General features: G+C 37.4%; 1 protein-coding gene across 2 annotated transcripts; it reads right to left on the bottom strand.

The window, feature by feature from the left end:
* Positions 1–221: 221 nt before the first annotated feature.
* LOC119783466 (protein FAM117A-like) lies at positions 222–19590 on the bottom strand. 2 transcript variants are annotated; one of them, XM_038285015.1, is made up of 8 exons: positions 19089–19590; positions 14967–15112; positions 10394–10489; positions 10130–10243; positions 8686–8802; positions 7283–7508; positions 7005–7179; positions 222–1845 (listed from the first exon to the last, which is right to left on the bottom strand). In XM_038285015.1, the coding sequence occupies exons 1-8, from the start codon at positions 19210–19212 to the stop codon at positions 1632–1634; spliced, it is 1212 nt and encodes a 403-aa protein (XP_038140943.1). In that variant the 5' UTR covers positions 19213–19590; the 3' UTR covers positions 222–1631. The 2 variants fall into 2 exon arrangements, with proteins under 2 accessions (XP_038140943.1, XP_038140952.1); XM_038285024.1 differs by lacking the exons at positions 14967–15112; positions 19089–19590 and adding an exon at positions 10971–11466.
* Between the last annotated feature and the right edge of the window lie 334 nt (positions 19591–19924).

Below are 19924 nucleotides of genomic sequence, written 5' to 3'. Positions count from 1 at the left end.
CAATCACAACAGTTGCCGAAAATCTACTTGTCCAATAAAGTGGCACAATAACATTAAGCGTTTAATATAATAGTAGCTTATTTGAAAGATAAGTTATTTGTGTTCCTCGATAACGGTCTTGATATAAACAGATTATAGGGGGCAAAAAACTCACTTACAAATACTGTATTTTAGTTCAGTAAATGGTTCTTAACCAAAAACAATAAATACCACCAGCTCAATGTTTTTGTGAGTATTATTTCTTTAATAAACACTGCAGTGAATGATTCAAACCAGCTTATACAATTTAAAAAAACATGTAGAATATAAAATTTGGTTTTAGGTTTTTAAAAGATATGGATAAAATTGAACAAAATTGTTTCCATATTATTTTTAAATGGACTTTGTCAACTCAAAGATGTAAACAGTCATGATAACCTCTAATATTGGTTCATCTACCACACCAAGCCTTTTTGTTACTTATGCTTTCACCATCAATACATTAGTAGCTGCTGGGCCTTAGGAAATAAAAATGTTTTCTCTTAATATTTAACAATTATATTCTCCCATAACTTTACAATTGGGATATAAGTCACAAGTTCTGGTGCTATGTAGGAAAATTAATATTTTTTATTGATTTATTTTTTACTTCTGGCCATTTCAAGTATATTCAATAAGGGGTTTGCCATTAAAAAAATATAAATGAAAAATCTGTTATTTTGAATGCATGAAAAAAGGTATAGAAATGAAAAATGCTAAACTAAGTAGCAGTGGGATGTAAATTCTTTTCCCTTTTTGCTTTCTCAATTTTTAGAGACCTTGAACATAAAAAAAAAAATCGTCTTATTTTCCATTTTTTCCACTCAGCAAACTTGAGAAACATCCAACAAGTAGATACTAACACATTTTCTTATGTAAATAGTCCCTTTTAGACAAGTTAGTCTATCAAAACCTTTAATCAAACTTGTAATATGCATTTTTAAAAAATGTCTTTGTCAAAAACATAACAGCATATCCCTACAGAGTATGAAAAATAAATACAGTCTCTCTTAACATCTGTAGAAAATTAGGGAATAAATGTTCAAATATTTCTTCTAATCAACACCATTACCATAGAAATCTGCCATACTGTTTTTTATGCGATAGAATGTGAACTAATTTAGATTAATTGCAAGTGCTTGGCTTTCTTAAAGTAAATTCACTTACTCTGATATTAAAAATTAAACAAAACAATCTAAAAAAAACAGGGAGATAATAAACTTATAAAACTAAAAACTCATTTGTTTTCTGAAAAAAGAAAATTAATGTTAAGCATGAGTTTCTTGCACATCAGCTGAATTGTGAAGTCTTATATTTGTCTTTTACGGCAGAAACCAAAAACAAAAGCAGTCTCAATGAGGTTGAAAAAGCATAAGAGAAAAAGAAATCCTTCAGGCAGAAATAATTTATAAACCAAGTTAACTTTAAGCCACATTATCCAAAAACGTTGCAGAAACAAACACCGACAGTCAGATAGTAATGGTCAATGGGCCAACAGGGATCAGACACTTAATTGTGAGTCTGCATTCATTATCAGTCAGTCATTATCAAGTGTTCCAGGTTCTGACAGTGCATTTCTCTGTAGTCCTCAGAGACACTGTTCTGATATCCACCTACTGCATGCCCAGATTCCTGGTAGGAGAGGCTTGACCCGAGCAACCAGTGATGGGAGACACAGAAAGACCGCGAAAAAGGAGGTCCATTGAGGGCAGCAGAGGTTTTAAGAGGCTGACTGGGCAGAAAGCAGAGCCCCCATGGGGGGTGAAGTTGACTTTATTGGGGTCTGGGCAAGATGGCTGAAGGGGAAGTTCATCTTGAGAGGCAGACCTAGAGGTGAAGAAATATAAATAGAACTGAGAAACAGGTGAATGTTAAGCTTTAAAGTTGATTTTTTGTTAAAATGGTTGAAATATTGGTTTCATAATAATAACATTGAACTTTATTGGTCTCACACTGGAGAACTTTATCTGCATTTAACCCATCCCCTTTGGGGAGCAGTGTGGGGTTAAAGTTCTTGCTCAGAGAGCCAGAGTGGAGGCTTGTGGGGATCAAACCGGGTACTTGCAACCTTCTCACAGCACAAGTGCACTGCTCTAACCACTAGGCCAACACTCCCACTTTCTTCTCATTAATAAAGGTCGCCTAAAATATTTTGAAATCTATTATACAAGCAAACATAGCTCATCGCACAAGTTTAAATTGCAAAAATGATACTTTTAACACAATAATGTAAAAAAAAAAAAAAACTTTTCATCTAATCAGTCAAACCATTATTTTATCTCTATGTTTGAGGTAAGTTACACAGCCTAAATGAAGATTTAAAAAAGCAAAAAGGAAGCATCATTCTTGTTGAGAAGAATTAAATGTAATCGGATTTTTGATCTCATTTTTGTCGGTTGATCAAAGCCGTCACATCCTGTTTTGTACATGAGTAGTATCAGTGACAGTCTAAGAAAACTTATCATCGAGTGCTGTTCTCCTTTTGTACACCACAATCCAGTGAATATATTATTTATAAAGGCTAGATAAGATTTAAAAATACTGTGAGAGTCATCTTAGTGCTTTTTAACCTGTCATGGGTTTGAGAAGCAAGATCTGCTTTAAAATACACATCTGAAACAAACCAAGATTAGCCCTAATCATCAGATCCACATGCAACCTTTTGGTATTAATGTTAAAAGAACCTGTTTCCAATAGAACTAAACATCACAAATGTTACTGTGTCTGATTTTGTCACGGTCCTGGTTCTGATAAGTTTTCTGTATTTTCAGTTTCACATTGATCCATGTTTTTCTCAGTTTTCTTGCTTTATTGATGTTTTCTGGATATATTTGAGTTCTTAGGTTTTTCTTTGCTTGCCCTCTCTTGCTCTCTTGTGTTGGTCGCCTTTTCCCTAACTCCTTCTAGATGTCACATTCTTGATTCTGTTAAGTTTTTGGTGAGTTTTCAGTTTCACGTTGATCCATGTTTTTCTTTGTTTTCTAAGCCGGATTAACCAGACTAAATGTGAGATTAAATGTGTTACTTAGTCCGGCCCCCAATGAATGAGACATCGGAAGATTGTTGATGAGAACAACCCGTTGTTTTTCAAACCATGCTTGTGCCTATTGGCCAACGCTCTGACTAATGAGCGCCACTGACTGTGACGTAGTAAGTGCAACAGAAAGCTGGTGGGGGAGTGTAAACAAACCGCCTGTTGGTAAAACGTCGAATACGTCCTTCTTAAAAGTGAATGAGCGTAGAGCCTCTTCCTGCTCACGTTTCAACGAAAACCCCAAGTCTAATCCTTCCAAAACTGATTCCAAAACTGAGTCAAACGAGAACTGTTCAATAGTTGTTGCCATCTTCCTTGTTGTGCTTTCTGCAGCGTCGCGCAGCTTTGTCGTCCCGCCCTTAAAACCCCGCCCGCTTGGCATCCAGATTTTCAAAACACATTGCAAGTGATTAGCCCGCCAGTTATAGGGCCTGGGGCATTGATCGAGGCTAGACCAAACTCGCAGGCAAAAATTATTTTGGCCACTGGCGAGTGGGGCTAGTTTACTAGGCTATTGCTTTCTAGCTTTATTGGTGTTTTCTGGATGTGTTTGAGTTCTTAGGTTTTTCTTTGCTTGCCCTCTGGTGTTGGTCTCCTTTTTCCTAGCTCCTTCTAGAAGCCTCTGTTCACACCTGCTCCCAATCAACTCATTAGTCCTGTCTTTGTTCAGTCTCTAATAAATACTCTCCCTGTGCAGTCCCTCTGTGCTGGTTCCTCATCTTTCCCTAGCTCCTCGTGCATGTTTTCCCTGATGTCTCCATGGTTCTGGTTTGGTTTGCATTTTTAAGTTGGATTTTTGGATTCCTGCCTCTGTTACCTGTGATTACTCCATTAAGACTACAATATCTCGCCTCTGCCTCAACATTTGGGTCCTCAAAACCTTAACCAAACCCTGACAGATTTATTTGTGCTTAAACAAAGGAAGAAAATCCAACTTCTTTAGCCTCACCTAAAGTTTTTTTTACTAAAGAAAAATAACCTCAGAGTTCTTATTAAAGACTTAGGAGACACCTCCGAATTTATTCTTTACAATAATTTCTGCAAATTAGTACTGAATTGAAGCATATTGGATCTACAAGCTTTACGTGGGCCATGGTGCCAAGGGGAGCTGTTACTTTGGTAAAAACTGTGTTTTTTACTTTATTAAAGGAAATTTGGTCAAATAAAAGCAATGATTTCTAATGTAGGACTCCTGTGTATGACAGAGGCTTTGGTCATGACATTTACACCATCTAACATCAACTGTGCTGGACAAAGGTGGTTAAGTGACAACTAATTTCATAACCGTGACATACAGAAATGACACAACCTGATTAGGTCTGAAAAAGACATGCAATAGCTTGATGAAAAGGGTTGAATCTTTAGTTTCCAAGGATACCAGCTGGAGCAAAAACATATCCGAGTCCTGAAGAATTTTCTGGAAACGTCTGACATATTTGATAGAGCTTTAAATTGCATCTTCTGTGTTTACAGTTGTGTAAAACTAACAGTATTTTTGGAAATAAAAATATTAGGGACTTTTTCTTTTTTTTAAGAAGCATAAAAAGCTTAATATTTAGAAAGATTAAAAAAAATTGGACCATATTAGTACAACTTGAAAGATATAGTGGAGGATTTTGTGAATTTTACCTAGTGGTTTTTTAAACTAAATTCAATCACAGTATATTAGAATAAGGAGAGGAATGAAATAAAATGTAAAATACAAATATATGTATCTGAAAGTATCATTAGTTTGATGTCAACCACTCTCTTTTTGTGTGTATTTGGTTGTTTATTTGTTTGGAATATTTTTTTAAGCCGATTTATTTATTGCTGTTTGTCAAAATTGTCATTTTCATTCATCCGTTGCAATATATGTGATTTATTGGATTACATATTTTTTGCTTATGAATAGGATCCATTTGTTTTGTAAAGTGTTAAAGATGACATGTATTGTGAACTGACACTATAAAAAAAAGTGAATTCATAGTAAACAAGTAGAGGAATCTTATATACCAGCCGGTATCTAACTGTTAGAGGCAAAAATCAGAATTTAAAACTCAAAAGAAATTCTCCCCATCCATTTATTTTTTATCCTTCAATTCTTTTTGTCGATTTCCTTTGGAAACCAATAATGTCCTAATGGCTGCAGGTGAGATTGGTGGGGATTGCGGCCTAGTGGTTATGACATTGCACTCGGTTCTGGGTTCGAGCCCCACTCCCACAGACTGCCACTCTGGGTTCCTGAGCAAGACCCTTATTTGGGCACAGCACAGCCTAGAGGATGGGTTAAATGCAGAGAGTTCATTTTGTTGCTCTGTGACTAGGGATGGGGATCGAAACCCGGTTCTATCAAGGACCCGGTTCCAGTTTTTTCAAAACCCGAAAATCAATAACGTTTGGGCTTATCGATACCACTATCGAGTCTGGTCTTTTTTTTTTTTTTCCCGGAGGTCCTGTAACATAATTGTGTGTCCCTCGAGTCGCGTCACAGCATTTAAATCTAATCAATCCAATCACTGCAGCATGTCTACCAATGTTTTGGAATGAAATTGTAAGCAAACAGATATTAAAAGTAAAACAAGTGAAGTCTGGCAGTTAACTTTGCTCGCAACTCGAGAATGGCTGAACGGAAAAGACTCCTCCTCCTCCTGCTGCTGCCCCGCCGCACCACAGTCGGGCCCGTCTTCATCATCCACTCAGAGAACCACTGGTTAGCGCGCACACAGACTTTGTAGCTTGTCTGGTCACTTAAAAATGGTAATTGTGAAATCCGTGTTGTAATCGGCAGCATACAAGCTAGTTAGCTTAAAAAGTAAATAAAGTTTCAGACGTGCTGCGTGATGATGTGTTCAGGTTGGCTCAGTAAAACGACAATTAGGTTATCATGATGCGTTCAAGTGTAACGTAAAGAAAAGGGAAATTGAGTTTTTGGCGAGAAACATGAGTAATACAGTTGTATATTGCTGTAATTATTTTACAATATATAATTAAACTACTGATGCCAACATTTATTAAAAATTACATTTAATTTAAAATAAAATTATTTATTTGATAAATATTTTCCTAATCTCTAAAAACCTGATGAAAAGTGACAGACATGTTAATTTTTCTGCAAAAAAATACCTGTTAATTTATGGGCTGATATTTTATTTCCTTTTTTTCTGACACAGCATATTATTCATTTAATTTATATACATTATGACATTTTATTTTTCATTTGGTGCTGCTGATATATTCTAGTTAGTTTTATGTCATTTAGAAGTGGCCTATTACATTAGCCATGTTTACTGAAGGCTAGAAACTTTTTTGTTATGCTCACTTGTTAAGCAATAAAAGCAATACCAGTTCTGTTAAAAACATATTGTCGCATCGTCTTTCCACCAAATAACAGAAAAGTATCGATAGTGGTATCGATAAAGACTCGGATCGATAAGGAGTATCGATAAAGGTATCGATATCAATAAATATTAACGATCCCCATCCCTATCTGTGACAGTGTAATGACATAAAAAGCTGGGGAAAAAAATTTACTTTTCACATCTGAACCTCATAATAAAACAGACTAGGTTAGTTTTAGAAAACCTCTGAGTGATGTTAAGTATATATATTATCAAACACATGATGCCGATTCATCCAATTCCAACCTCCCCCAAAAAATAATAAAATAAATAGAACATAAAATGTATTTGTTCTATCAAACCACCAATGTTTCCATAAACAAACTTTATCATATGCAATATAATTCAAATTATCAGTGAAGATGCTGCTTGCTTTCTAATTATTTTAGATTAGTCAACTGAAAATAGTTTTAGATGATTAGAGAGCTTAAGTTGAAATCATTAGTGGATGAATGTATTTACTTGTTCCTCTCTGCAGCAATATAAATGCCAACACCCACTATTTTAAAGTAGCAAGAGGCAATAACCATGTAAAGTTTATTTCACACAACCAGTTTAACTAATACACTTACGTTGCTTCCTCACATACTCGCACTCGCTCGCAGCCTTCAGGCGGCTCACGCTGGAAGGAGTAGGTTTTGTTGGGACGAGGGGAAGAGGAGCAGGGCTGCTGCAGAGGAGGCTCCAGTGCAAATGAAGGAAGTGGCATTGAGGGAGAAGGACACAAACCCTCACACTCTGCAGGCTCTGCACAGACACACACATTTAGTCACTGACACCTTAAAGACGGGAGCTAAAAACAGATGTTTCTGGGTTTTGCTTTGACCAAAGTCACAGTTCAAAGTCCAACCTGGTTCCAGCATAGAACATGTTGGTGGGGAAGGAGACAAAAGCGATGCAGTCAGGTGGCAGGGAGAACTCGAAGCAGAGAGGAGTGAAGAATCAAGAGGACAAGGAGACTGTGGAGGAGACAGGAGGGAAGAATCCAGGGGTCCTGGAGAGGGTTCACTCTGAGAGCCACTACTGCATCTCTGTGCAGGGATGGGAGCCCTGTGGCCATCTGGGATATCTAAAATCTGGAATAACCAAGGAAAAAACACTAAGCTATGACATGTAAAGGCAAATTATTTCACATAAAAAGCTATCATATGAAACCAATACATGACAGAAACCAAATTATTGAAAGATTTCAATGATTATATCGAATAAGAAAAATGACACATTTGTGAGGCATTGAGGAAATAAAACTGACTGTCAGATAAATCTACAAAACCGAATTCCAAATTAAAACAACAAATAGTCATGAAAACCTTTCCCACTTTTAATGTTAAAGTTTAAAGAAAATTAAGATAAAGTTGAAATGACATGGATGCCTTAAAGGAAATTTGTTGAAGCACACTTCTTTTATGGTCATGTGCAATAATAGTAATTCATGTACTGAGCATTGTACATATTGAGATCCTTATCTTATTTTATTCCTATATCTTATTTTACACTGTTTATATGGGAAGGGTGTAATTTTACTCTTTTTCATATATTTTATTTTGCTCTATTGTACTTACAAACTTATTTTTCTCTCTTCTGTAAACAGTTGTACTGCAAGTAAATAATTTCCCGCAAGGGATTAATAAAGTAATCCTGATTCTGATATTTAACTTATGAATTCCTTGTAGGGTGAATCACATCTCGACTTGGACATATTTGCCTACAGTCTCTTGTATAACCTCCAAATCTCTCAGATTGTGAGGATTTCTCGTGTCCACAGCCCCCCTTAGGTGACAGAAGCTTTTTTTGTTGTTTTGTTTTTACAGATTTAGCTCTAATCTTGGCTGAGTAACCTGAAAACAAAGCGAGATATATTTCTACATCTTCAGCTTTCTCACAGATTCCCAAAGGTTTTAAGGTCAAACTTCATCCTGTTTTAGGACTTTTAAAACTGTTTCAAACAAACACTTATATAATTGGACTTGGCCTTGACAGAAAGCTGAGTTTGATCTAAAGAACTGTAACCCCTAATCCAGACCATAAGTTGCATAATGGACTATGGCCTCTGTACTGTATTTACCCCTTGCTCATATATTTTAAATCCTAAAAACCTGGCAGGGATGTTTACATTTTTTGAGATCCACTGTATTTGGAAACAGGGCAATAAGGGTAAAAAAAAAAAAAACCTCTTTTGAGGGTTTTTTTTTTAACCAACTATCTTGATTTATGAATAAATTAAAAGAAACTCTTGTAGGTCATTGGCCTAACCTCAAGCTGATCATCTGGTTTCTCAGACACAAAGACTTCCTCCAGCTCCAAACTGAGACCCTCAACGCTCCATCTCAACCGTGGTGCAAGTCTGTTCAAAGGCATCATGGGAACTGTCTGCCAAAAAAAACAAAAACATTTCAATTGCAACCAGTGTCAGAGGGTTTAAATATGTGCAAAACATTACAAGAGCTGTTTGGTGCAGCTAAAGCTGTTAAAAGTTTCAAGAAAGTAAGTGGTTTTCATCGATGGCTCTCCGGGCTTTCTGAAGTGAAAATAGGTTCTGCTTAAAAGGAAGATCCATGCAAGATAACCAACCAGTTTGAATGAGTTGCACCATCAGGAGATAAATTGTTGCAGGTTTAGACAGAATCATGTTAGAAACCAGTTGATAGCTACTTAAATGGGGTTAATGCAACTTGCCTCAGGGGGTTGAGCCAGATATTATTAATACTGTATCGGCATATTGGAGCCTGTATGCACACTATTTTGCTTAAAGTATTCACTTGTTTGCATCGTATTCTTATACGATTTGGTTTTATATAATATAGGCAAACCCTTTTAGTTATGCCAGCTTTAGATCTCCTGGAAGGCTTTCCTAAAAAGCACAAAGCAGGAAATTAGCAAGTATAAAGTTTTTTTTAGGGTTTTCTCTGCTTGAACTGAGATATCGAGTCCAACTCCTGAAAAGCAACAAAACACCAAAATATCCTCTGAACCACAGTTTACATTTGGTGCACACAGTCAGGTAAAAGCCAATATTACCTGTTAACTTTCAAACTAAGTCATGTACTGGACTGCTTAGATGAGATCCATCCCAATATTTGTGGCGTCATGTGTTATGCTACCGGATCCAACTCTTTATCGTGTATTTAGTGATGTAATGCTTACATGCAGGTGCTCAGCCACAGAAACCAATTCCACGTGTTCCTGTCTGCAGTTACTGAGCTAACCTGAAGCACGCATGGTGTTAGGAGGTTAGTTGCCATCGCCTCTGCAGAACGTGGCCAACCTTGCGTTTGATGGCGGGACTTGTTACACAGGTGCCATCTTTTCACCATACAACACTGGGGTTCTGTGAAATTCAATTCTTTCACATATGTTTGTCGAAGCAGTCTGCATGGCTAGGACCTAGATCTTCTATAATCAGTGGGTAATTAAAACTTTTTATAATTGGCTGTGTGATAACGCCCATGCAAATACAGCAGTCAACCTTCTCATCTATATTGCTGACCAGCATTTAATTAGTTTCCAGCTTGCAGTGAGAAAGCTCCCCACCACTCTGTCTTTAGCTCCCTTCTTTCAGATTCCTATCTAGATGTGTGCTAAATAACATTAAACATCAGAACTGTATTTTAAAGTGTAACCTTTAAAGGCCATGAATAATTTGCAGCTTAAATAAAGCTACATACATTTGGTTATAAGAAAAGCATCAGAAGGCTACCTGAGTTGCGCCTGCTGCCTGTCCTGCTGGCAGTGTGCTGTGGGGGAGATCATATCCTGCAGAGGGGGGTGCATTCCTGGAGCGTTTTTGCAGATGGTGCCTTAGTCTGGCCACCTGAGGGCAGAAGGGGGATAAAAATGATTTAGAGCCAGCCTGACTCCCTCTAAAAGAAAGGTTACAAACTTCGCCAGAGGGTGCTGGTAATATTTCAAGCTAAATGAGTGAAAAAACGCCTTTTTAAAGCTGTATTAGTGAAGTACTTACCTCCTTCAAATGCTCTGCACTGCCCCAAGACGCCGAGCGCTTGTGCCCACCCATACTTCTTCTTCCCCGGGTTTCCTCTGTCCAGGAAAAGGGGGTCTTTAAAAGACACACAGTAAAATAGACAAGGAGTTCAGAGTGTTGGTTCTCACACTCAGTTACGGGAGAAACGCAGATCAAAGGTTATTTAGGGTAGGTTCAAACAGTCAGCAGTGTTGACCTTTTGGAGGAACTCTATATTTTCTGCTGAGCCAGCAAAAAGCCATCAGCTCTACTTTTTTTGGGACAATGACCCAGAAGCTGAGTCCCACAGCTGTTTCGCACACCTGTCTCACAACAGCTGTACAGCATAAGTGACAAGAAACCACTGTGAGCTGCAAACACAGCCCCACTTCCAGAAACAGGCACATATAAAAAGAAAAAAATCAACCAAACCACACCATCAAATACAAATTCAACTGCTTGCTTCACAGATACAAACAGTAACCTTATTTTTCTCCCAGTAAAGAGACAAAAACGAGCAAACATGCGGTGCACGTCTTTTCCAGTCACCATACACCACGTTCTCATATATCCATACCGATTTCTTCAAATTTACTCTTGATCTCCTGCCAGCTGGACTCTGGTAGATATTCCCAATCTGCTGGTTCTGAGCAGACGACTGGACGTTCATCCTCACCAGCTCCAGGTTGGACCATCCAAGAGAATCGGATACCTAAAGTTTTTGTGTCTCACTGATCCGTTTGAACAGCTTCCCGCGTAACTGGGCCCACTGTGCAGGCTCCATTCTATTCATAAGCTGGCCTCAGTCAGCCAGACATCAAGTCACACAGCTTTCACTCCCACAATAAGATTTTCTGTCCCTAAGAAACACAACCTCATCTCAAAGCTATCAACTCTACAGGAAAGTCATCGTTCCTTATCTGCCAGCGGGGAAAAACAGATACCATGTCCTCTCTGGTCCACCTGTATGTCCTGCAGGCTAAATAGGTCAGAATACAGCATGAGCAAGTCATCCAGGGACACTGGAATAAAGTTACAGCTACTAAGCCCCCCTGCACCGTGTAATCATCCAAATCTAACATCCCACCCTTTCCATAACATGAGCAGGGCATCATGGGATACCAACCTATAAAAAGACTTAAGAATTTGGCCTGCCTGGCTAATGTTTCCATGTAGAGGGAACAGCAGCAGCGTATAGTTTTGACTGGAGATTTCATGAAAAACATGTTCTGATCTTTATTAGGTTTGCAAATTATTCATATTCAGCTTTCTGTTTGAAAAATTCCAAACTTTCAGTGGCTACTAAGCAAAGATTAAACAAATAATGTACACCCAATTGTTTAACAAGCTATATAGCCATTTACACACCTTTTTTTTCCCTAAACTTTTTTAACTTTTTAGGTTTACAGAAATTTTTTTCTGCTCAGTTCTGCACAGGAAAAAATAATGCGATAGATTTGCTTGTTTGTAGGATCATTGTCTTGCATAGCAGAAATGTTTGGCCATGCTTCACCTGTCAGAGACTTGGTATGTTGTCTTATGTGTATTATTGTCAGCTTTTTCTAGTATAGTTGTTATCGTCCCTGTTTATGTCCTCATTCTCCTGCATTTAGTTCATTTATTTAAATCTGGCCTAAATGTTTATTTAGCTTAATCTGCCTCTGCTCGTTTAACCCCCCCAAAACCCCCAGTTTTTGTGTCCTTGGGCGTGACCCTTCACCCGCTTCGCCTACTGATGGAGGTTGGAGGGCCCAGAAAATTCTGACACACTCTACACCTCCAGCTGTGGTCGCTTACTTGGCTCAGTGTCTGTGCAATGGTGGTGCGTTCAACAGCTTTTTGCTCTCTCAACCTTCATCTGTGCACTCGGCTGCCTCTGCCTTCATGATTTATTAAACTATGTGAGGCTAAACAACACCATCTGCCAAGTGCGAAATATGCTTTAGTCTAACTTTCAGGTTTTATTTCTTCATGCTTAAAAGAGGTGATGCAAAACTTTCTTTAGCTTCTACCAAGGGAAGCCGAATATCATATCCAAAATAAATAGTTTATTATCTTACTGTTTAATTTTGGACATAGATGAAAAGGCACATAGACCCTCTTTAAATAGTTATCTGTTATAGTTTATCAATTGCATCCATTTAGGATGTAGGATATTGTTATAGTGTCAGAAAAAAATGTTTTATCCATTTACTTTGAATGTTGCAACATTTTATTTTACGTGTATTTTTAATTAAGTTCTGGATCGTCATGGCATTATAAAGCACCCATGGAGGTTCTCTGTGTAATTTCTATGTTCAAACCTATGTGAGGTGATTAAAATAATGGATGAAACTATTAGAAGCATAACTTTAGTCTTTTAAATCAAGAGGGGGAAACTAATCTTTCTTTCAAAAACAGATTTTTCTAGGTCCTGCATCAGCCTGATTAAAGCTAGAAGGTATGGCTGGAATTATGAAAATTATTCTGAAGATAAAAAATGTCTTTGCAGTTTAATTTTGAATTCTGATCAAATATCAGTCACACCTGAATATTAATTGTAACATTTATTCTTCCTTTTCTTGAATAATCAAAATGAAATGATTACGGCTCAAAATATAAAATGCGAATTTAATTGTTATACATTTATATATATATATATATATATATATATATATATATATATATATATATATATATATATATATATATATATATATATATATATATATATATATATATATACATATAGGGTTTATTGGTCTATATATAAAGAAAATCTTTAAAAAAGCATGCAGGATGTAAAGAAAAAAAATTTGAGCCTATTCCTTTCATTTATATATACAGTTGTGCATAAAAGTTTACGCATCCTCCCATTTAAGAACGTGATCAATTCCCACTGGCAATTCATATAACAAATAACTGAAAAAAATGATATGAAAAAGAAATGATAATTTAGTAAAATAAAATAATAATCAGGCTGTTTAAACAGTAAAAAAAAAAGCTAGACATGAAACCCTTTGCTGCTCTAAGAGAATGGATCAAAGAATTGCATGAATAAGTTGATCCATCGATCTAGGTTAACATATCCACCTTTAATGGGTTAAATTCCATTTTTTTAAATTAGCTAAGATGTACAATCAACTAAACATCAATGATTTTGTAATTAGGATTTTTGTTTTGTGGTTTTTTTCCCCCCAAATGTGGAAATCTCTTGGAGAGAGCCACTGAACTCCAAGTTGCTCCTAATGGCAGGCTAGTGCCCTTGTACAGCACGTACGCTGCCAGTTAGTGAGTGTTTGTGTGTGGAAAGTGGTTGTGGTACCTTGTGGGGACATTTCCCAGGAATATATTCCTTTATGTAGACTTACAGTTACTTAGGGGACCTTTTGACTGGTCCACATAAAGAAATGTTCTTTTCTTGGGTTGGGGGTTAGGTTTAGGACTAAGCTGTGGATTAAGGTTAGGTTTAGGGTTAGGAATGTGTTGCTAATGGGTAGAAATAGGATAAGGGTCTGAGTTACGACACAGAAACAAATGGAAGTCAATGCAAACTCCCCTAAAGGATTGCGTGACAACTGAGTCTGTGTGTGTGTGAATGAACAAAGTGGAAACACGTGTAGAGTTTTGCAGAGTCCACCAAAGGTGACACTGCTCTAAATGGAAAAAAGAGCTTTATCATGCCTTGGTAAACTGTCTCCAAACAGTCATCTTAAGTAAAAAACTTGTTTAGAAGATAATAAAGAGCAGCGTAGTACAGGATCACTTGTAGCTGCAGCTGCACTGTGAATTTTGACAGCCTGTTAAAAGCCATGAGTCAGAGTTTGGCTTAAAGATGTGCTTTCTGTCATTAATTCAAGTCACCTCAAAGTTTTCAGTTTGGTTGAATAACACAGATTTTAACCAGTGATTAAATGCAAAATTAACTCTTTAAAAAAAGAAAATCATAAAGAGAAAAAAAGCCAGTCAAACTATATTTTTCTACTTGGTCCATAAACAAGAACAACAACAACATCCCATGGGGGGGTTAATACCGTTTGACATAATGCAGAGAAACTTCAGCAAAAAGAGGTGGGTCATTGGTGTTCTTGAGTGGAGCATTTGGGGGATGGGGTGTCTGTATAATGAGGTCAGGAAGGGTCTTTTCCTCACAATGGAAGCATAGGGGGTTCATGCACGCTTTAAACTGTGTCAGGAGTGAAGATGAAGATGAGCGGAGGAGCTCTGCAATGTTGTCTGGGCTCTGTGCACTAGATTGAAGCAGATACAGTGGAAGGGCGGTGGAGGGGAAGCAAGTGAGGAGCAGCAGTTTGAAGAAGAACAAAAACAACTATTTCCAGTTGGCTGCTTTCGTCCCGCTGCATCAAACTGGAACAACCCAAACAGACACCTGCAGAGCCTACATCTGATATCTTGTCTATACATACAGAGGATGGATATATAAAAACCACTGGGAGTTAAACCTGCCTGTGTTTTCCTCAGCAACATGTAAAAAGTTATAAAGAAAATTATTTTCCGTTTCAATACTTTTTCTTTTACAATACTTGTATTGGAGCATCATGAATTATTGGTTTAAAATTATATTTGCATTTACCTGAGTGGCTTTGTCATTGACACAGGCAGCCGCGGTACCCTCTGCCTCTTTGGGCCACTGTCCCTGCAGATAGGGTCCAACAATGGTATCCAAAGAAAGAGTTCGACGAATCGTTGGTCTCGGTGGGCGAGCTGTGGTTTTGTCAACTTTTCGAAACAGACAGAAACAGAAATAAGTAATTCAGTCTTAGCTTGGGGAATAGTGCAGCTTGTAGATTTAAATAACAAACACACACAAAAAAATACTCTATTTTACTTTGGCACTGACATATTTAATCCAGCACAATGATCCTTATCACTTACCAAATATACATATGTAAGCTGAGTATAAATCCAGAGGCTCTGTGAAGGCCTCAGCAGTTTGTTAAAGAACATTAGGCGATATACAGCCTCATAAAGACCAAGGAACAAAATAAAAAGAAATGTGTAGAAAATCCCATTTTGGGGGGCTTAATACCATTTGACAGAATGCAGAGAAACAATGATACATGGTGGTGGCAGCGTCATGCTGTGGGGATTTGCAGAGAGGACAGGAAACCTTCTCAGATTTAATGGAAAGTTAATAAGAGTTTAAAACAGCAAACCTCATAGAAAAGCTGCTGACATATCAATTGATTATTAACCTGTAAAGACACCATTTTGCCTCTGCAGGGTCTGCAGATCAAAATTATCTTCTAGCTATATCTGGCCTGGCTGGTATTGAGCATTTATTGCTCAATACCAAATTCAAAAAGATAAAGGGCCTCTGCAGACCTCAATGCCTGCTAAGGAGATATTGCAACCATTTGATTCTAGGTTGCTGAAGCATAGACAAATATATCCTGCAGAACAGTGTGTCCTGAGGACCATATTTGAAGGCCTGCGTTTCAGATCATAGCAAATCTGCATGTTTAAACGGCCAAGTCAAAATCTGGAACTACATTTAATGAAGAATCTGTGGCCTAAAAAAAAAAAAAAAGGACCTAAAAAAGGCTGTTCACAGAAGCTCTCCATCCAATCCTACTGACCTTGAGCTCCTTCATAAGGAATGAGATAAAACGTAGTTCCTAAATTAAAGCTAGTGGAGAAAGAAACACTGTTGTAGTTACAGAAAAACATGCATCTAGAAAAAAATTAATCAAAGGGGCTGTAAAAATATGTACTTTATATTTGTTGTTTTTAATCAAACCATGTGTCACTAAAATAGAAGGTTTGTTAATGAAACACCAACAAATGTAAAACATGGGAAGTGTTAACCATGATTATTATTAAAGGTCTTTGTTTAGAACAAGTAACAATTGCATTTACTGTGTTTTTATATCTAGGTTTTTAAGATTACTTCTTGTTTGTATTCTAAAAACTATTTTAGGCAACTCAATATGTATTGATCCGCCAACTTCGATCCTTTTAGAACATGTTTCTAAATGGAAAATTTAAATCCTATCCATCAACACCACTAAATAAGTTTATCAGCAAGTCTTCATTTCTGAAGTAGAAGACTCCTGATGTATATCTACTGTACTGTTTCCTGAACATCAGTATTAGTGTTTATACAATACTGTGTAAGCGAATGCATTTTGGCAGGTTTTGTGCCCCCTGGCAGGTGTGGATCACAGCTTTGACCTGGAGCAAAGCTTCACAGGGCTAGGATCTCTAACCACACGCTGCTAGTTTATTTACTACCAACCTATAAGCAGTGGACTGTCTTTGGCCAGGGTTGCAGAGTAGACAAAAAGTATTAATAACATGCAGATGTGAGATTCATGGAGCTGGTTAAAGTAACAAGCAGTCTGAGAGAAACAAAGAGGCCTTTAAAAGTGCTGCTGCTGCGTTAGCGCCAAGCATGTGGCAGAAATCCAGCAGGTCATGGTGTGAAAGGGCAGCTGAGTGTCCAAATAACATTATAGGAGGAAAGTTATGCTTCAGGGTTAGCAACCTCCTTTTGTTGACATAGCTTTCTCAGTGACTGCTCTCTTTTATTTTTAAGACTGCAAGCCAAGTGGAAGTGATACTAGAGTTCGCCAAACTTGAGCTCCCCCTTTTAGGCTTGTGTCAGGGATGGGCCTTCTTGCTTTTCTATTAAAGTTACTAGCCAGACTATTCTGTCAGTCAAACTCAGTTTAGATACAGCTTGTTTTTTGTCTGAATATTTTAAAGATTTTCAATTAGTTTCAATTTCGATAAAGATAAACCTGCCTTCCCAAAAACAAGCTTCTATATAAACAAATTGAACCTAACTCTTCAGATAGAACCTTTAATCCTCAGGAAGAACCTTTACTTTAGGGGTAGAACCTTTAATCTTCAGATAGAACCTTTAATCCTGAGATAGAATCTTTAATCCTGAGATGGAATCTTTACTCTTCAGATAGAACCTTTAATCATGAGATAGAATGTTTAATCCTGAGATGGAACCTTTACTCTTCAGATATAACCTTTAATCTTGAGATGGAACCTATACTTTTCAGATAGAACCTTTAATCCTCAGGTAGAACCTTTACTTTAGGGGTAGAACCTTTAATCTTCAGATAGAACCTTTAATCCTGAGATAGAATCTTTAATCCTGAGATGGAAAATTTACTCTTCAGATATAACCTTTAATCATGAGATAGAATCTTTAATCCTGAGATGGAACATTTACTCTTCAGATAGAACATTTAATCATGAGATAGAATCTTTAATCCTGAGATGGAACCTTTACTCTTCAGATATAACCTTTAATCTTGAGATGGAACCTTTACTTTTCAGATAGAACCTTTAATCCTGAGATGGAACCTTTACTCTTCATATAAAACCTTAAATCCTGAGATATAACCTTTAATCCTGAGATATAACCTTTAATCCTGAGATAGAACCTTTACTCTTCAGATAGAACCTTTAATCCTGAGATGGAACCTTTATTCCTGAGATGGAACATTTAATCCTGAGATGGAACCTTTAACCCTTAAATAGAACTTTTAATCCTGAGATGGAACTTTTACTCTTCAGATAATCTTTAATCCTGAGATGGAACCTTTACTTTTCAGATAGAACCTTTAATCCTGAGATGGAACCTTTACTCTTCATATAAAACCTTAAATCCTGAGATATAACCTTTAATCCTGAGATATAACCTTTAATCCTGAGATAGAACCTTTACTCTTCAGATAGAACCTTTAATCCTGAGATGGAACCTTTACTCTTCATATAAAACCTTAAATCCTGAGATATAACCTTTAATCCTGAGATATAACCTTTAATCCTGAGATAGAACCTTTACTCTTCATATAAAACCTTAAATCCTGAGATATAACCTTTAATCCTGAGATATAACCTTTAATCCTGAGATAGAACCTTTACTCTTCAGATAGAACCTTTAATCCTGAGATGGAACCTTTATTCCTGAGATGGAACATTTAATCCTGAGATGGAACATTTAATCCTGAGATGGAACCTTTAACCCTTAAATAGAACTTTTAATCCTGAGATGGAACTTTTACTCTTCAGATAATCTTTAATCCTGAGATGGAACCTTTACTCTTCAGATAGAACATTTAATCCTGAGATGGAACCTTTACTCCTGAGATGGAACCTTTAATCCTGAGATGGAACATTTAATCCTGAGATGGAACCTTTAATCCTGAGATGGAACTTTTACTCTTCAGATAATCTTTAATCCTGAGATGGAACCTTTACTCTTCAGATAATCTTTAATCCTGAGATAGAACTTTTACTCTTCAGATAGAACATTTAATCCTGAAGTAGAACTTTTACTTTTCAAATAGAACCTTTAATCCTGAGATACAACTTTTAACCTTTAGATATAACATTTATTCCTGAGAGAACCTTTACTTGTCAGATTGAACCTTTAATCTTTAGATGTAACTTTTAATCCCTTCTTTAAAACTGCAGTTGTGCTGAATCTATATGCTTTATTTTTTTTACTTATTCTGTTTATGTTTTGTTTTTATAAAAAGAGGAGACATCTTATAAAGGCCGAAAGTAGATTTACAAACTTTTTATCCCAGTTAAATATGACTTTCCTGTCAATTGTAGCTGTTTATCTTGAGATGATGAATGTCTTGTTGAGCACTAAATGTGAAGTTAAAGGTGACATTTGTAAAGTAAATAACATTTTAAAAGAACAAAGTGGATGGTGTGTATTTACCCGCTTTGAGCTCTCTGTGCAGCAGAGCGGAGCCTCTCTGAATGTGGAAAGGGACGGTGGCCCGGAGGGGCTGCAGGCTGGGGTTGCTGCATCCCCGGGGCGCTCCTCCACTCCTGCCCGACATCCCTCCTCCCCTCCCCTCCCCTCCACGCACCCACGCTGCCCTCCTAGCCTAGTGGCGCTGATCCAAACACACAGTCAGCTTAAAGTTGGCTTCCCTTCGTTCGCTGCAGCTTCTTTTTTCTAACTGGAATCAGTTCCTCCGAGGCGCTGAATGCAGAAACTGCAGCACCTTTCTATAGTTATGAGCAAACTCATTTTTTCTCTCGCCTTGCTGTTTGATTAAGCGGAAGAAAGTCAGAACAAACCGTCTGAAGTTTTCAGTTTAAATCCGTGTGTAATATCTCAGATCGCCTCACATTCTGTAGTTTGCTTCCCTTCCCAGCAGAATGACAACAGCTCCACCTGTGTAACTTACTGGTTTGGCTTTATATTTGTAAGACTGGCTGATCTGGTTGGCTGCTGCTGAGCATTTCTCAGCGCTTATTGGATGCCACGTCTATCTATCTCCTGGAAGGAGAGCAAACCCCCTCCACCCCCCATCACCTCCAAAAAATTCCCACCCACTTTGTTAAGATTTTTGTGCTGCTTTGCAAGGCATGGGCCATCCATCCCCTCCTCCATTTAAACCCAGATCCATTCACTATGTGGACGTGCTCTCTCTCAAGGCATGGCTGGGGGCCTCAGAGGGTCCTGAGTTTCTGTTCTTATCCCAAAATGCCTTGTAAACAAACTGGCCTGAGTAATTACTGATATATAACATCAACTCTAAAATA

Source organism: Cyprinodon tularosa, unplaced genomic scaffold (assembly GCF_016077235.1).
Source record: "Cyprinodon tularosa strain WSP-4 unplaced genomic scaffold, ASM1607723v1 ctg105, whole genome shotgun sequence".
In the NCBI taxonomy this organism is placed as follows: domain Eukaryota; kingdom Metazoa; phylum Chordata; class Actinopteri; order Cyprinodontiformes; family Cyprinodontidae; genus Cyprinodon; species Cyprinodon tularosa.
Note: the sequence above shows the minus strand (reverse complement) of the source record. Positions and strands in the feature narration are given on the sequence as shown.